Source organism: Pseudophryne corroboree, chromosome 4, assembly GCF_028390025.1.
Source record: "Pseudophryne corroboree isolate aPseCor3 chromosome 4, aPseCor3.hap2, whole genome shotgun sequence".
In the NCBI taxonomy this organism is placed as follows: Eukaryota; Metazoa; Chordata; class Amphibia; order Anura; family Myobatrachidae; genus Pseudophryne; species Pseudophryne corroboree.
In genome coordinates, this window is record NC_086447.1 from 879,449,848 (window position 1) to 879,468,146 (window position 18,299).

The following is an 18,299-nucleotide window of genomic DNA, read 5'->3' on the forward strand; positions in this document are numbered from 1 at the left end:
CAGGACCCAGTCCTGTATGCCGAATCTGCGGCCCCCTAGAAGATGAGCACTCTGCAGTCACCACCACAGCGACACCCTGGCCCTTGGAGACAGGGTTATCCGCCGATGCATCTGAGGATGCGACCCGGACCACTTGTCCAACAGATCCCACTGGAAGATCCTTGCATGGGACTTGGCGAATGGAAATTCTTTGTCAGAAGCTACCATCTTTTCCAAGGCTCGCGTGCATAGATGCACCGATACCTGTATTTGTATTAGGAGGTCTCCGTCTAGAGACGCCAACTCCTTGGACTTCTCCTCCGGGAGAAACCCTTTTTATCCTGTTCTGTGTCCAGAACCATACCCAGGAACAGTAGACGCGTCGTAGGAACCAGTTGCGACTTTGGAATATTCAGAATCCAGCCGTGCTGTTGTAGCACTTCCCGAGATAGTGCTACTCCGACGAACAACTGCTCCCTGGACCTCGCCTTTATAAGGAGATCGTCCAAGTACGGGATAAGTACTTCGGCCATTACCTTGGTAAATACCCTCGGTGCCGGGGACAGACCAACGGCAACGTCTGGAATTGGTAATGACAATCCTGTACCACAATTTTGAGGTACACCTGGTGACGAGGGTAAATAGGGACATGCAGGTAAGTATCCTTGATGTCCAGTGATACCCTGAAATTTTCCAGGCTTGCAATAATCGCCCTGAGCGATTCCATTTTGGACTTGAACCTTCGTATATAAGTGTTCAAGGATTTCAATTTTAGAATGGGTCTCACCGAACCGTCTGGTTTCGGTACCACAACATTTTGGAATAGTAACCCCGGCCTTGTTGAAGGAGGGGTACCTTGATTTCACCTGCTGGAAGTACAGCTTGTGAATTGCCGCCAGTACTAACTTTCTCCGAGGGCAGCAGGCAAGGCTGATGTGAGGCAGCGGCGAGGGGGAGTCGTCTCGAACTCCAGCCTGTATCCCTGTGATACTACTTGCAGAACCTAGGGATCCACCTGTGGGCATGCCCACTGATCCCTGCAGTTCCCGAGACGCGCCCCCACCGCACCTGTCTCCACCTGTGGAGCCCCAGCGTCATGCGGTGGACTCAGAGGTAGCGAGGGAAGATGATTTGATCCTGGAACTGGCTGACTGGTGCAGCTTTTTCTTTCTTCCCTTGTCTCTGTGCAGAAAGGAAGCGCCTTTGACCCGCTTGCTTTTCTGAAGCCGAAAGGACTGTATCTGAAAATACGGTGCTTTCTTAGGCTTTTGTGAGGAAACCTGAGGTAAAAATTTTTCTTCCCAGCTGTTGCTGTGGATATGAGGTCCCAGAGACCATCCCCAAACAATTCCTCACCCTTATAAGGCAGAATCTCCATGTGCCTTTTAAATGCAGCATCACCTGTCCACTGCCGGGTTTCTACTACCCTCCTGGCAGAATGGACATTGCATTAATTCTGGATGCCAGCCGGCAAATATCCCTCTGTGCATCCTTTATATATAAGACAACGTCTTAAATATGCTCAATGTTAGCAAAATATTATCCCTGTCTTAGCGTATTAATATTATCTGACAGGGTGTCAGACCACGCTGCAGCAGCACTATTTATGCTGAGGCAATTGCAGGTTTCAGTATATAACCTGAGTGTGTAAATACAGGCTTCAGGATCGCCTCCTGCTTTTTATCAGCAGGTTCCTTCAAGGTGGCCGTATCCTAAGACGGCAGTGCCACCTTTTGACAAACGTGTGAGCGCCTTATCCACCCTAAGGGATATCTCCCAACGTGACCTATCCTCTGGCGGGAAAGGGTACGCCATCAGTAACGTTTTAGAAATTACCAGTTTCTTATCGGGGGAAACCACGCTTCTTTACACACTTCATTCATTCATCTGATGGGGGAACAAAACACTGGCTGTTTTTTCTCCCCAAAAATAAAACCCCTTTTATGTGGTATTTGGGTTCATGTCAGAAAATGCGTAACACATTTTTTCATTGCCGAGATCATGTAACGGATGTGCCTAGTGGATTGTGTATATGTCTCAACCTCGTCGACACTGGAGTCAGACTCCGTGTCGACATCTGTGTCTGCCATCTGAGGTAACGGGCGTTGTTTGAGCCCCTGATGGCCTTTGAGACGCCTGGGCAGACGCGGGCTGAGAAGCCGGCTGTCCCACAGCTGTTACGTCATCCAGCCTTTTATGTAAGGAGTTGACACTGTCGGTTAATACCTTCCACCTATCCATCCACTCTGGTGTCGGCCCCACAGGTGGCGACATCCCATTTATCGGCCTCTGCTCCGCCTCCACGTAACCTTCCTCATCCAACATGTCGACACAGCCGTACCGACACACCGCACCCACACAGGGAATGCTCTGACTGAGGACAGGACCCCACAAAGTCCTTTGGGGAGACCGAGAGAGAGTATGCCAGCACACACCAGAGCGCTATATAATGCAGGGATTAACACTATAACTGAGTGATTTTTCCCCCAATAGCTGCTTGTATAAACAATATTGCGCCTAAATTTAGTGCCCCCCCTCTCTTTTTAACCCTTTGAGCCTGAAAACTACAGGGGAGAGCCTGGGGAGCTGTCTTCCAGCTGCACTGTGAAGAGAAAATGGCGCCAGTGTGCTGAGGGAGAAGCCCCGCCCCTTTTTCGGCGGACTTTCTCCCGCTTTTTCTGTGATACTGGCAGGGGTAATTTTACATCTATATAGCCTCTGGGACTATATATGATGTATATTTTGCCAGCCAAGGTGTTATTTATTGCCCTCAGGGCGTCCCCCCCCAGCGCCCTGCACCCATCAGTGACCGAAGTGTGAGGTGTACATGAGGAGCAATGGCGCACAGCTGCAGTGCTGTGCGCTACCTTGGTGAAGACCGAAGTCTTCTGCCGCCGATTTTCCGGACCTTCTTCGTGCTTCTGGCTCTGTAAGGGGGGCGGCGGCGCGGCTCCGGGAACGAACACCAAGGTCGGGTCCTGCGGTCGATCCCTCTGGAGCTAATGGTGTCCAGTAGCCTAAGAAGCCCAAACTACCACCTGTTAGGTAGGTTCGCTTCTTCTCCCCTTAGTCCCTCGCTGCAGTGAGTCTGTTTCCAGCAGATCTCACTGAAAATAAAAAACCTAAATATACTTTCTTTCTAGGTGCTCAGGAGAGCCCCTAGTGTGCATCCAGCTCGGCCGGGCACAAGAATCTAACTAAGGTCTGGAGGAGGGTCTTAGTGGGAGGAGCCAGTGCACACCAGGTAGTCCTAAAGCTTTCTTTAGTTGTGCCCAGTCTCCTGCGGAGCCGCTAATCCCCATGGTCCTTACGGAGTCCCCAGCATCCACTTAGGACGTTAGAGAAAACAAGGGCGCAGCCGCAGTGGCAGGCAAAGGAAAATCAGAGACGCCACGCGAGTCGTGCGCCCCATGGGAGGTTCGTAAACCCCCTGTTGGGAGCAAGGACCCGGACGATCCCTCACTGTCGGGCATCACGGTACAGCCGTCTCGCTGCGAGGAACCTCGTGCAAACCGCCAGCGCCGCAACCTCCTCCTATCCCGAGCATTGGCCGCAGGATGAGAAACCGGAGAGTCGTCACTACTGGAAGGAGGCAGCGCGACGTCGGAATGAACGCCGTCCGCAGCTACGTCGGCAGGCGACGACAGGACGCGGGGAGGGGAAGAACGGTCGCCCTCCGCCGGCGCCCGCCGCCCCCCTGATGGGGTGAGTGACCCCGGGAGGAGCCGCTCGGCCACGGGCGGCGGCAGCAGCTCCAGTCATCATCCGAGTCGATCCGGGAGGGGCAGGCGCTACGGGGCCATCCACGGCAGGAGAGGCCAGAAGGGCCGCCCCGCCGCTGGCGGACGCAGAACGCCCCCTTCTAACCGGCCCTGCCCTATCCGCAACAGGCAACGGGGGATGTGCAGCAGCAGAGCGGGGGCGACGCACCGCTCTGTCAGGGGAGGGCGCAGGTCGGACCTGACCGGCTGAGGGGGAGAGCCGGCCTGATGGGTCAGGCCCCATCTGGGCCCCCCAGCTGGCAGGATGAATAGCAGCACGCACGCGCTGCCTAGACTGCGTGTGTCTGGCAGCCGCGCGACCCCCCCGCCCGCCCATTAACCCCCATGGTGGAGCCCACATGTGGCTGGGTGCTGCCCCCCCTGGTGGCCGCAAGCAGTCGATCCGCGGGCCGGGAGCTCCGTCCCGGCCCCACGTGATCAGAGCTGCCGCGGGTAGCACCTAGCGACGAGCTCAGGGATGGCAGAGCACCGTCCCTGGCAAGCCGCCGCGTGCGCCCTCTATCCCCCTGAGCTCCGTCCCCCGCCGCGGCTAGCAGCGGGGACGGAGAGCACACTCGCGGGGGAGCACGAGCGGGCGGCCGAGCCCGGCCGCGTGCGGCACGGACCTCACTGGCAGCCGCAGCAGGCACTCCCCGTGCTGGCTGGACATCAGAGGCGTCCAGGAGCCGGGCGGGGAGGCCAGCGGTGCGGCTGGGGCGGATTCTGGCGGCCATGGAGGGTTCAGGATGACACACATAGGAGCACAAAGGATAGGAAGGGGAAATATAGGAAAAGAGTAGAGGGGACAGAGAAGGGCACGGAACAGAGGAGAGCGAGTGAAATACGTACAAAGGGATATTTTAGAAGTATGAGAGAGAATAAGGGTATAGGATATATTAAATGGGAGCAATACTTGCAGGCCTCACGAGAAGAGCTGGAAGAGAGGCAGGAAGTACCCGGTCAGCAGCCTATATGCATGACAGGCCAGCCCCTATACATGATCCAGCCAATCAGCCCCTCGGACCCTCTCTCTACGTTCCTCCCACCAAAAACATTAACCCCTTCCAAGCAAAGGTGATGCATAGAGCGGCGCTGCGGAAGCCCAGACGGTGCGTTTATGCTGCTATGGTCACATTATGTTCCCTACGCAGTCTTGAAAGCACAAAGTACGATTATGGGTACTATTTTTGCATTGATGTATAACTTTTTAGTTAAGGAAGCTGTGACAGGACGGTCCCGTACGAAAGCACTCGCCGCTTTCGCGTCCCGACGGCTGCGCACAGTATGGAAGGTCAAGTCACACGAGGCCTGACCACATAGGGGATTCCCGCTTACCATCAGTAACCGCCTGTTACTGACTCCACCCACTGCGTTGTGGGCGGGTTTGTGCTGCCACCACCAAACTCCTAACCTGCCGTGGCGTTTGGAACCACGGTTCTGCTCTGTATGTGCCGACGCACTGCCTTACCACACCTGTGTGGCGTTGACGAATCCCCACTAGCCACTTGCTAGGCCTCTACCGGTAGCTGGCTGAAGGCGGAACTTGGAGACGTTAGGTGCTTCCCTGGACAGCCGGAGGACGGGGCTAGGTTTGGCTTAACCCTGTAGGTCACAAGATGAAGCAATCTTCTTGAGGCAATGATGTTTTATTGGCTCAATAGTTCTAAAGAGAACTCTTCCCTATTGCTAGGGGCAACAGCATACAGCAAGATGTTCCAGCAGAATAAGATGGTACTACTACAACCTGGAGGCTCACAGGCATCCTCTTTTTATCTCAGTTCTACACACAGTACCACAGGGGGGTAAGCCCTCCCTGTCTTCTCCAACCAATCAGGTTATCGCAGAAAATATAAAGAAATACTAGTTACATTTCAAAAGTTAAGAATTAGATAAAGCACATTCCTGCTCCTTTTCATATATAACCAAACCAGTGTGCTTTCCCAAACACAATCTGATTATCATGTTCCTGTCTCTTTCACAAATGTAAATGTAACTTGCATTTCAATTGCATTCACCCTCTCACACATAGACAACGTTCTTATACTGTAAATTAAACATAATCTGCATCACACATAATGCAGCCTAAGAAATATTACATCAAACTGTTGTTGAATGAAACCCACTAGTTTGCATTTGTAAAACACAATCTGATTAACATGTTCCTGTCTCTCTAACATCTCCATGCAAACCCAGTTCACACTTAGGCCCTCATTCCGAGTCGTTCGCTCGGTAATTTTCTTCGCATCGCAGCGTTTTTCTGCTTAGTACGCATGCGCAATGTTCGCACTGCGACTGCGCCAAGTAATTTTGCTATGAAGATAGTTTTTTTACTCACGGCTTTTTCTTCGCTCCGGCGATCGTAGTGTGATTGACAGGAAATGGGTGTTACTGGGCGGAAACACAGCGTTTTATGGGCGTGTGAATAAAAACGCTACCGTTTCCGGAAAAAACGCGGGAGTGGCTGGAGAAACGGAGGAGTGTCTGGGCGAACGCTGGGTGTGTTTATGACGTCAAACCAGGAACGACAAGCAGTGAACTGATCGCAGATGCCGAGTAAGTCTGAAGCTACTCTGAAACTGCTAAGTAGTTTGTAATCGCAATATTGCGAATACATCGTTCGCAATTTTAAGAAGCTAAGATTCACTCCCAGTAGGCGGCGGCTTAGCGTGTGTAACTCTGCTAAAATCGCCTTGCGAGCGACCAACTCGGAATGAGGGCCAATATTCAGAGAAGACAGCAACAAATCCTTTCACCTGCATGTGTCTATAAAGTTACACAGAGACACCTCTCAATCTCAAATAAATGGCTTGTCCATACACCCCTTTCCAGGTGCCAGGGTCATCAGCATCTCAATTCCTAGGTGAGAAGCTTCCAAGCCATTTGTCCACAAACGTAAATGCATTTTAAAACCAACACAGCTTACACATTCCTTCTAAGTGCTGGCATTTGCATGCAATGTAAATGTGCAATCTTACAACTGTGCCTATTGCCTTAAATATAACATTGGTGAAAACACAGTATTAAATATATTTTTAAATACCCGGTGCCTAGCACCCACACTACATTTAAAGATGGCAACTAGCGCCAGTGCACAGCTTAAAAATGGCGCCAAGAGCCCATTGTCCTCCTAATGGCGCCGGGCACTAGGGGTTAACCCCTTCAGTGCCGCGGCGGCCATTTCACGTGTGGCTGGTTAGTCTCTCCGGTCACACTCCTCCCCCCCAATTCAAGCGGGTCAACCAGGGACCCATGTCCCAACGATTTGGGTCCTGGTCCCGCAGTCCGTTGGGGTGAAGGGGACGCTACCTGGGGGGTGTAGGCTCTGGCCTAGACAGTTCATCCCTAGTGTAGTGGGCCTCTCTTCGTGGGTGCACAATGTGCAAATAGTCCACCTGAAGTCCAAGTTCAAGGCTCCACCACAAAAGTCTGTCCAATTTCCCCAAGGTAGGTTGCCGCCACCTAACGGGTGGGTGGTAAGTCACCACGGTGGGGGGCTGGTTACAAACAAGTGCCACCAAAGGTGTCCCAATTGTGGCATACCCCACCTCCCACCATAGCAGTTTTCTGCTCAAACAGGCCACAGGGTGCTCCTGCCCATATGGCTCTTTCTGGCTCGGTACTGCTCCCAGTCCGTGCAGTGGCGCAGTAGTTCGTAACACACAGTCCTGGTCAAGAATGTGCGCCATCAGCACTGGAGCGGGTACCAGAGCCTCCTTCAATGACTGGAATGCCAACTCGCAAGCGGGTGCAAAGTCCAGTGACTTGGGAATGCCCTTCCTAGCCATCTCTGTCAAGGGGTTCACTACAGGACTAAAGTCAATGACAACGTGTCCGTAGGGCCTTACAGGTTCTAAGGTCAGTACCGGTCTGGGTGATGTGGGTCGGGGACAGCCTCTGGTTGCCTCCACCCCCTCTGGTTTGGGCCTACCCCTGTCTCCTCCCACATGGTGCCCCAGGCACTGCACCTCCGTCATACCTATCTGGCAACTGTCTGCCCTAACTGTCAGACCTGCCCTCCAATCCTCCGTCGACCTATGACTCGGGAAACCTACCCTGTCACCTAGGCCTACTTCTGCCTCCTCGTCCGCTACCTGTGCCACAGTGATGGCGGCCAGACCACCAGCCTCTGGATCCTGTGTGGCATCCACTACAGGGAGGCTGCGTGTCTTCCCCGATCTACTGCGCACAGGCAGGGGACCTGCTATGTCCACAGCAACTTGCTGCAAGGGTTCTCCTATGGGCAGAGGCCCAGAGACAACACAACCGCTGGAGTGCCCCAGCTGCCAACGCATGGCACCAGCCTTACAGTTGGTCTGGGCGTCATCCGACATTCCAGACCAGGGTAAGCACTGTGTCAGGCACTTCAGGGTACGGTCTATCTCAGGGTTACTGCCCAAAGGGGTTTCGCTGGCAACCGACACCGGTTGCGCAGGAAAGTTCCCTGGGGGGACCAGTTGGACACATTCCCTATCTGGTCTATCCCCTCCCACTTTCCTGTCTACCCTGTACCTTAAACCTTCCCGCCAGGTCACACTTCCTGCCCCAACCCTGTCAAGGCCGCTGCCAGAGTGGCGCCTCATGCCTTTCGGGGATGGGTCAGAGAGTTGAGCCTCCCTAAACTCCTGCCTGTGGCCCTCAATCTCTCCTAAATTGGGACACTCTACAGGGGGATCTAGGTGGGGACTACTAGGGTCAGTCTGGTAGGGGTCAGTCATGGAAAAGTCAGTGTGGTTTCTCATACTCACCGCCGGAGTTGGCAAACTACTTGGGTCAGGAGCATCATTGGGCACCCCCACAGGATCAAATGAGCAGGAACCGACATCCTCTGCGTTGCTAGTGGACGTAGGCATACCAGAGGCAAAAGGCATGCTGGGTCGATGTACTGATCTAGCCGCTGTAATCTTTTCCTCTGGGCTGGTTGATGCTGTGGTTGGCTGTGCTGGCAGTTGTCTAGCAGCTGTAGTCTTTTCCTCTGGGCTGGGCTGTGCTGGAGTAGCTGATGTCAACGGTGGTTTTGGAACTTGACTCCGGGGAATGGCGCCAACAAACATAGTGACGATCCCACCACCCAGATAATTTCCTAGGACCACATCAGTTGGGAGACCATCCATGACGGCAACTTCTCGCAACTCTGGTCCAGCTCCCCAGTCCAGGTAGACTCTTGCCATGGGAACCGCTTTCTCTGTTCCTTCTGCCAGGGTGACCGTGGCAGTGCGACCCTGCACTACTGCAGCAGGATCTATAAGGTGGGGGCTCACCACAGTGATTGAGGCCCCAGAGTCTCTTAGGCCTTCCCCCTGCAGAGGTCCCACGTGGACCGGCTGCAGGTGCCTCCACATGTTGTGTAGGGGCTGTTTGGCCATGCAGGTGACTCTCTCCGCAGAGTGCACCTGTCTCTCACCACACTCCATCGGACTGACTGGAGGGGGAACAGTATCTGTAGGCTCATCTCCTCTCGTCAAACAAGCGAGCCGGGCTCCAGCACTCGGATTTGGGGCACGAGTCTGGGGTGCTTGGGATGCAGGACAGTTCATCCTCAGATGTCCGATTTTCCCACAGCCGTAGCACTTCTTCTCCAGTCGTGGCACCGATGATCTCTGATCAGTTGCAGGGACGCTGCGGTGCGGTTGCTGGCCAAGAGCACCCGGGTTGGAAGATGCTTGTCTTTGGGGGTGATGAGCTGAAGAGGGGGGTCCCCTTGGTGGTGCAGTCTTCTGGAGCTGGCTGCTGGCTGGGCGCTTCTGCCCCTGTGGCCGAATTGCCACATACTTGTCGGCTAACTGGGCAGCCATCTTTAAGCTGGGTGGCTCCCGATCTAGCACCCACTCCTTCACTTCTGGGGCGCGCCTGCGGTAGAACTGCTCCCTGCAGATCAGGTCGATCAGTGCGTCCCATGTAGTGGCTTCAGAATCTTTCACCCACTTCACCACGTACTGCCGCATCTGGGTGGCGAACTGCCCATGGGTGCTGCTAGGATTTTTGGGCAAGTCTCTGAACTTCTTCCTGTAAGACTCTGGAGTGATGAAGAATCGCTGGAGGAGGGCCTTCGCAACTTCGTCGTAGTTCCCATAGTCCTCCATGGCCACTCCTCGATAGGCCTCCAAGGCCTCTCCATGCAGAGTGGGCACAAGGTGTCTCACCCACTCTGACTTGGGTAGATCGTGTAGTTTACAAGTCCTTTCAAAAACTTGCAAATGTCCATCAATGTCCCCATCACTGTCTGCAAACTTGGCAAACTGAACTCGTCCTGATCTGTGTACAACAGCTGACAACGGCTCCCGGGGTACCACGGCTGGTGATGCCCGCTCCGCATGCCACATCCGGATGACAAGCATGCGTTCTTGCTCCGTTGCCCTTTCCCCCAATTCCGCTAGCCGATCTGCTAGGGTATCCGGGCCCCCCCCCCTGGGACGTTGGGATCCTGGCCCTGCTAGGGATTGCTGGGAAACATTGCTGCTGTGAGAGAGGGCGGGGCTTGTGGGTCTCACCGGTTCCTTACGAAGGTCCACTGTTGGGCCGTCCTCTGCGATGCTGACGCCGTCAGTGCTTTCCACCTCCGCCCGATGGGACTCCTCCAAGCTCATGAGCGCCGCCTTCATGACGCTTCTGGACGCGTTGGAAGGGATATCCACACCCTTCTCCTGGCACACGATCTCCAGATCATCCTTGGACATTCCGCTGAATTCCGCCATCTTGTGCGTTCTCCTGCGCTGCAGTTACTCCTCTCCTGAGTAACTCGGCTTCTCCAATCGGGTGATGAAAAGCCGCCTGGGAATATCCCACCACTATGCCACCAATTTCTGTGACAGGACGGTCCCGTATGAAAGCACTCGCCGCTTTCGCGTCCCGACGGCTGCGCACAGAATGGAAGGTCAAGTCACACGAGGCCTGACCACATAGGGGATTCCCGCTTACCGTCAGTAACCGCCTGTTACTGACTCCACCCACTGCGTTGTGGGCGGGTTTATGCTGCCACCACCAAACTCCTAACCTGCCGTGGCGTTTGGAACCACGGTTCTGCTCTGTATGTGCCGACGCACTGCCTTACCACACCTGTGTGGCGTTGACGAATCCCCACTAGCCACTTGCTAGGCCTCTACCGGTAGCTGGCGGAAGGCGGAACTTGGAGACGTTAGGTGCTTCCCTGGACAGCCGGAGGACGGGGCTAGGTTTGGCCTAACCCTGTAGGTCACAAGATGAAGCAATCTTCTTGAGGCAATGATGTTTTATTGGCTCAATAGTTCTAAAGAGAACTCTTCCCTATTGCTAGGGGCAACAGCATACAGCAAGATGTTCCAGCAGAATAAGATGGTACTACTACAACCTGGAGGCTCACAGGCATCCTCTTTTTATCTCAGTTCTACACACAGTACCACAGGGGGGTAAGCCCTCCCTGTCTTCTCTAACCAATCAGGTTATCGCAGAAAATATAAAGAAATACTAGTTACATTTCAAAAGTTAAGAATTAGATAAAGCACATTCCCGCTCCTTTTCATATATAACCAAACCAGTGTGCTTTCCCAAACACAATCTGATTATCATGTTCCTGTCTCTTTCACAAATGTAAATGTAACTTGCATTTCAATTGCATTCACCCTCTCACACATAGACAACGTTCTTATACTGTAAATTAAACATAATCTGCATCACACATAATGCAGCCTAAGAAATGTTACATCAAACTGTTGTTGAATGAAACCCACTAGTTTGCATTTGTAAAACACAATCTGATTAACATGTTCCTGTCTCTCTAACATCTCCATGCAAACCCAGTTCACACAATGGCCCTCATTCCGAGTTGTTCGCTCGCAAGCTGCTTTTAGCAGCTTTACACACGCTAAGCCGCCGCCTACTGGGAGTGAATCTTAGCTTCTTAAAATTGCGAACGAAAGATTCTCAAAATTGCGACCACACACCTCTTAGCAGTTTCTGAGTAGCTCCAGACTTACTCGGCATCTGCGATCAGTTCAGTGCTTGTCGTTCCTGGTTTGACGTCACAAACACACCCAGCGTTCGCCCAGACACTCCTCCGTTTCTTCAGCCACTCCCGCGTTTTTCCCAGAAACGGTAGCGTTTTTTCGCACACACACCCATAAAACGGCCTGTTTCCGCCCAGAAACACCCACTTCCTGTCAATCACATTACGATCACCAGAACGAAGAAAAAACCGTGAGTAAAATTCCTAACTGCATAGCAAATTTACTTGGCGCAGTCGCAGTGCGGACATTGCGCATGCGCACTAAGCGGAAAATCGCTGCGATGCGAAAAAATTTACAGAGCGAACAACTCGGAATGACCCCCAATATTCAGAGAAGACAGCAACAAATCCTTTCACCTGCATGTGTCTATATAGTTACACAGAGACACCTCTCAATCTCAAAGAAATGGCTTGTCCATACACCCCTTTCCAGGTGCCAGGGTCATCAGCATCTCAATTCCTAGGTGAGAAGCTTCCAAGCCATTTGTCCACAAACGTAAATGTCCAACACAGCTTACACATTCCTTCTAAGTGCTGGCATTTGCATGCAATGTAAATGTGCAATCTTACAACTGTGCCTATTGCCTTAAATATAACATTGGTGAAAACACAGTATTAAATATATTTTTAAATACCCGGTGCCTAGCACCCACACTACATTTAAAGATGGCAACTAGCGCCAGTGCACAGTTTAAAAATGGCGCCAAGAGCCCATTGTCCTCCTAATGGCGCCGGGCACTAGGGGTTAACCCCTTCAGTGCCGCGGCAGCCATTTCACGTGTGGCTGGTTAGTCTCTCCGGTCACAGAAGCCTTTTAAGTGGTCCGTATATGGCCATCCCCATTGGAGTAAATCTATTGCTGTACGGCAGATGTATACATTTCTTTTTATTTCAAAGAGGAAAACCTAATTTGTACTGTATATCTGTACACTATTCACAACAGTTAACATTTGAATTTTTCGTATCTGTTTCAGAAATCAACTTGGTAAAAAAAAAAAATACACCATAAAAGTATACGGTGGGATGTAATGAGGTCCGAGTTCGGCGGTCGTGCAGGATGCCAGCCGAACTCAGACTTTTTTTTAAAGGGCAATCATGTACAAGGCTAAACCATGCCCTGTATATGATTGCCCCTTTAAAAAAACATTCGAGTTCGACTGGCATCCCGCACAGCCGCCGACCTTGGACTTCATTACATCCCGCCCCATTATCTAATAATTATTTCACTTACTATAATTATAGGCCCCGAATATGTAACATCATTTAAAGTCAGTTTAGTATTATAGGCACCATATATCTGTGATGGACTGGGGCAATGCCCAGACATTCAAAATGTTGACTTCCCCAATTTGCTGAAATGGGGATTTTTAACATGGAGAATTTACCTTATGGTTTGTTGCTGTTTTTTGATCAGTGGATTGGATTAGGGATCGAGGAAATGTGGAGCAGTTGTACTGTATGGCCGCATTACACATGCGATTAGCAGGTAAGATGAGCTAGGACTAAACTGTACAATGGTGAATTTTAAAGTAAAGCCAAAACTTGTGAATGGTGTTTTTCTGGAACTACTGAATGAGGTCTCAAATAGCAAAAAACAGTTTACAAAGAATGAATTATGACTCTAATTCTCACCCAATATGATGAATCTATTTATTTCCTCTGTAAATCATGTAAATCAGTATAATGTTGCAGCACTTAAGAATAAAATAAATATATGTGTATATATACTGTATGTATATGCACCATCAGGGAGTTTAGGGTTCGGCTGCGTGGAAGGGGAAGGGGGGTGGTGTTAAGGTTGGGCTGCACGCAGGGGGTTTTAGGCACCACCGGGAAGGGTTAGGGTTAGGCTGCGGGGGGAGGGTTATGGTTAGGCTGCGGAGAGGGGGAGTTAGGTTTAGGCACCACAGAGGCGGGTTAGGGTTAGGCTGCAGGAAGGGAGGGTTAGGGAGGTAGGGTGATTATACTTACTTGACCCCTGTCGGGATTCTCACCAACGGGATGCCAGTGTCGGCCTTTTGACTGCAGGCATCCCAAACACCGGTCACCCGTATCACACCCCATTCAGCATATTTGTAATGTCTTGAAAGTCAAATGGGCTGATTCACCTTACTGCAATGCAGTGCCGGATTAAACCCTGTGGAGGCTCCTAGGCAGTGGGAATCTTGGGGTTCCACTCGCAAATAATCTACTAATACGTTTTTAAATTTACCAACCAACACTCTACGGTCTGGAAATGTGTATCTGACGTCTATGGGTTATGTACTTTAAGTTGTTAATGGTAAATGGGTACATTACACTAATACAGTATTTTCTCTATAGAGTCTTTAATGTAAAGTTTTCGTTTCTTTGAGTTGATGAATTTTTTTCTATTCTCTGGGAACAATTTAAGAAGGCTTGATTACCATTTTCTTTCAAGATCAAATCAATATTATTTTGATCCATTATCGTGGTGCCTACTCTATTTGGTAATCTGGCACTGCTGCAATGTCCTGCCGCACATCACACTATATTCGGCTGTGCACATATACTGTACGCCTGTTATGATAAGCATCAACATCACCACCTCCATTGTCTATTTTTAAGAGTAGCAATACATACCTGATCACCCCAGTCATTGATAATGGGCAGGTTAATGTCATCGATGAACACAGTCATTTTTCTACCGCCAGGTGGGCCATATGTGCTCCCTATGCGCTTTTCCACAAAACTTTCTATCATGCTCTATAAAATAAGGTGATACATAGGAAGGATTACATTTTAAAATACACATCAGTAAAATAGTGTATGCAGCATATAAACAATGAATACATATTTCAGCTAAAAATAAAATTCCTCTATTTCCTCATGTTTTTTACCAGTGTATGTCTCTATAACTACTGTATGCTTCTCCTCCTGGCCTACAGTTCTGAGGGAAGGTGAAACTGAGCTACAATATCATTTATAGTGGCCAGTAGGGGTGGTAGTCATGTGACCGCCGGTCGGCTGACCGACAGTCACATGACCTCCTCCGTGAGCCCGACGGCTCACTATCCCGATGGTCGGCATGCCGACCAACAGGGACTATTACCACTCGTGGGTGTCCATAGAGTGGGAATAGAACCCGTGGCGACCGCAGGTCGCCAGCGAGCCCGCAGCGTGGCGAGCGCAGCGAGCCCGCAAGGGGCTTGCTGCACTCGCCCTTCCCCGCCAGGATCCCGGCGTCGGTATGCTGCCGGGATCCCGGCGTCGGTAAGGTGACCGGCGGTCAGGAGACCGCCGGTCACCCGTACTACACCCGCCAGTAGAATTGGTATTGTGTTTGTTTTATTAATAGAAGGGTAAACAGTTTTCAAAAGATAATAGTACATCATTAACCCCTCATATGCCCTGATGTTTGCACCTCAGTGACCCAAGATCAAAGTATTGGTGACCAAAGTAATAACTTTATACAATACAAAACACAGCAACCACAATCCATGGTGGGATGGGACCACTTAAACATTAGCACTGCAGCAAATTTTAGAAAACTGTAATTTAACTACATGCACCTCTAGTGGCAGGGACAGCTTGAGTCATGCCAGATACAGTATCTGTACAATTCAGGCTCACTCATTAAACATATGTAGATAAGAACACCCCTATTCTACAGATTAGAACACCCCGATTCTATCAACCACTGCAAAAGAATTGCTATCCATCCAGCCATTGAAAGTCATTTCACAGCAACATACTGTAGACGCAGCTGTACCCTGACATTACTTTAGGGAAGTAGACTGTGATTAACATATTTACATGTTTCATTTAGTATAAAATAGGATTTTAATACCTACCGGTAAATCCTTTTCTCTTAGTCCGTAGAGGATGCTGGGGACTCCAAAAGGACCATGGGGTATAGACGGGATCCGCAGGAGACATGGGCACACTATAAGACTTTGAATGGGTGTGAACTGGCTCCTCCCTCTATGCCCCTCCTCCAGACTCCAGTTAGAGAACTGTGCCCAGGGAGACGGACATTTCGAGGAAAGAATTTATTGTTTAAACACGGTGAATGTCATACCAGCTCACACCTCGAACATGCCACAGAACGTGGCATTCAATAGAACACCAGCCGACGGCATGAAAAATATACAGCAAATATGCTGACCGAAAATGTAACACAACCTGTGTGTAAACACGACCAATAATCGCATACCGCATGCCATGGCATGAATAACGTCAGCAACCGACTTGACTGAAAAGAAACACAACCTGAGTGTAACCACCAATAGCTGCAGATACAGTCAGTTGTTATGCCCCAGTAGATATGCCCCCAGTCACTTGTTATGCTCTATTAGATATGCCCCCAGTCAGTAGTTATGCCCCATTAGATATGCCCAAAGTCAGTTGTTATGCCCCATTAGATATGCCCTCTAGTAGCGCCGCTTACACACACACATTAAAAAAACAAAAACCCAATACTCACCAGCCCTACTCCTGCTTCCAGACCGTTGCCCTCCGCTTGGCCGCCCGCTCCTCAGAACTATGGGAGAGACGTCATGACATCTGTCCCATAGCACTGCACAGCCGCACACGCACACTGCCAGAACTAGAAGCAGGAGTGAGCTCCTGCCTCCGGCTTCTGCGGAGGGGAAGAAGCCAGGCGCCCGCTAGTAACAAAATCTCAATGGAAGCCCGGCATCTCCACGGTTAGGAGAGCCTGGCCGGGCCGGATCAAGTGGCTCTGCGGGCCTTATACGGCCCGTGGGCCTGAGGTTTCCCACCCCTGCTCTACGGACTAAGAGAAAAGGATTTACCGGTAGGTATTAAAATCCTATTTTCACATACGTCCAAGAGGATGCTGGGGACTCCAAAAGGACCATGGGGTTTATACCAAAGCTCCAGACCGGGTGGGAGAGTGCGGACAACTCTGCAGCACCGATTGAGCAAACATGTGGTCCTCATCAGCCAGGGTATCAAACTTGTAGAACTTAGCAAAAATGTTTGAACCCGACCAAGTAGCTGCTCGGCAAAGTCGAACCGCCGAGACTCCATGGGCATCCGCCCAAGAAGAGCCCACCTTCCTGGTAGAATGGGCCTTCACCGTCTTCGGTAATGGCAATCCAGCCGTAGAATGAGCCTGACGAATTGTATCACAGATCCAGCGTGCAACAGTCTGCTTAGAAACAGGAGCCCAATTTTGTTGGGAGCATACAGGATAAACAGAGCCTCTGTTTCCCCAATCTGAGCCGTTCTGGCGACATAAATATTCAAAGCTCTGACTACATCGAGAGACTTCGAATCAGCTAAAACTTCAGTAGCCACTGCCACTACAATAGGTTGGTTTATGTGAAACGTAGAAACCACTTTCGGCAGAAATTGTTGCAGAAATCTCAATTCCGCTCTATCCACATGGAAGATCAAATAGGGCTCTTGTGAGACAAGGTCGCTAATTCTGACACCCACCTTGTGGACACCAAGGCCAACAGCATGACCACTTTCCAAGTGAGAAATTTTAACTCAACCTTTCGTAAAGGTTCCAACCAGTGTGACATAAGAAACTGCAACACCACGTTAAGGGCCCATGGTGCCACTGGGGGCACAAATGGAGGTTGGATGTGCAGCACCCCTTCCACGAAACTCCGAACTTCTGGAAGGGTGGCCAATTCTTTTTGACAGAAAATTGATAAAGCCGAAATCTGCACTTTAATGGAGCCTAACTGTAGGCCTGCATCCACCTCTGCTTGCAAAAAATGGAGAAAACGACCCAGCTGTAATTCTTCCGTAGGAGCCTTCTTGGATTCACACCAAGACACATACTTCCTCCAAAAACGGTGGTAAAGCTTCGCCGTTACTCCCTTCCTAGCCTGAAGCAATGTGGGAATGACTTCCCCGGAAATACCCTTTCGGGCTAGGATATGGCGTCCAACCGCCATGCCGTCAAACGCAGCCGCGGTAAGTCTAGATACACGCCTGGTCCTAGCTGTAACAGGTCCTCTCGTAGATGGAGAGGTCAGGGATCTTCTATGAGTAAGTCTTGAAGATCTGGATACCAAGCCCTCCTTGATCAGACTGGAACAATGAGGATCGACTGAACCTTTGTTCTTCTTATGTTTATCACCTTCGGAAAGAGTGAAAGTGGAGGGAACACATAGACCGACCGAAACACCCACGGTGTCACAAGGGCGTCCACTGTTATTGCTTGAGTGTCCCTTGACCTGGAACAATATCCCTGAAGTTTCTTGTTGAGGCGAGACACCATCATGTCTAATTGAGGAATTCCCCAAAAACTTGTCACTTCTGTGAAAACTTCTTGATGTAGACCCCACTCTCCTGGATGGAGATCGTGTCTGCTGAGGAAGTCTATTTCTCCGTTGTCAACCCCCAGAACGAAGACCGCTAATAGAGCGTGTACATGCCTTTCCGCACAGCGGAAAACTCTTGCGGCTTCTGCCATTGCCGCTTTGCTTCTCGTTCCGCCCTAGCGGCTTACTTACGCCACTGCTGTTAAGTCGTCCGACAGAATTAAGACGGCAGATCGCGAAGAAGATGTTCCTTTGTAAATAGCTCTTAGCTCAAGAATGCTTATCGCAGATAAGCTACCCGGCTTGACCTTTTCCCCT

At 50.8% G+C, this 18,299-nt stretch overlaps 1 protein-coding gene across 1 annotated transcript in view; it reads right to left on the minus strand.

Annotated features, from left to right (window-relative positions):
* The window catches only part of DNAH8 (dynein axonemal heavy chain 8), a 1,853,457-nt gene that overhangs the window by 522,811 nt on the left and 1,312,347 nt on the right, over positions 1–18,299 (minus strand). Inside the window, exon 56 of the mRNA XM_063918852.1 lies at positions 14,320–14,442. Coding sequence (XP_063774922.1) covers positions 14,320–14,442 — 123 coding nt within the window. The remainder of the gene's footprint in view (positions 1–14,319; positions 14,443–18,299) is intronic.